At 29.2% G+C, this 401-nt stretch overlaps 1 protein-coding gene across 1 annotated transcript in view; it reads right to left on the reverse strand.

Annotated features, from left to right (window-relative positions):
- Positions 1-6: 6 nt before the first annotated feature.
- Positions 7-401, reverse strand: part of LOC108622123 (protein DPCD) — a 1,948-nt gene continuing 1,553 nt past the window's right edge. The window contains exon 4 of the mRNA XM_018019803.2: positions 7-263. Within this exon, the coding sequence (XP_017875292.1) occupies positions 157-263 (107 nt within the window). The 3' untranslated portion in view covers positions 7-156. The remainder of the gene's footprint in view (positions 264-401) is intronic.

The raw sequence follows: 401 nt of genomic DNA on the forward strand, positions 1-401 counted from the left end.
CATATACATAAAAAACATTTCTCTATGCTAACAGATAAATCTTATTACATACATTTTTATAAACATTTTTTGCATTCACATACAAGTATCGGTATGGCATTGGTATTATTGTAGACAAGCGAGAAAGAAAGAAGTCCTTAGGAAAAGAAGCTTCTATTAACTTGTTGGACACTGTATGTTGTTATCTTCCTTTGCTTGCAATTGTAATATTTCATTGAGTACCTTTTTTTCCAATTCCAAAAGTGCGAGAGGTTTCTTATACTACGAAAACAATAAATATAAAAGGTGGTTATCGATATAGGTGGTTATATGTGAAGCGAAAAATGATTAAAAATATTGATTTTTACAACGTATTAAAAAATAATTGAAATCGGTGAGATGGTAGAGATATTTGTTAGCAC

Source organism: Ceratina calcarata, unplaced genomic scaffold, assembly GCF_001652005.2.
Source record: "Ceratina calcarata isolate Rehan_Ccalc_2016 unplaced genomic scaffold, ASM165200v1 scaffold206.2, whole genome shotgun sequence".
NCBI lineage: Eukaryota > Metazoa > Arthropoda > Insecta > Hymenoptera > Apidae > Ceratina > Ceratina calcarata.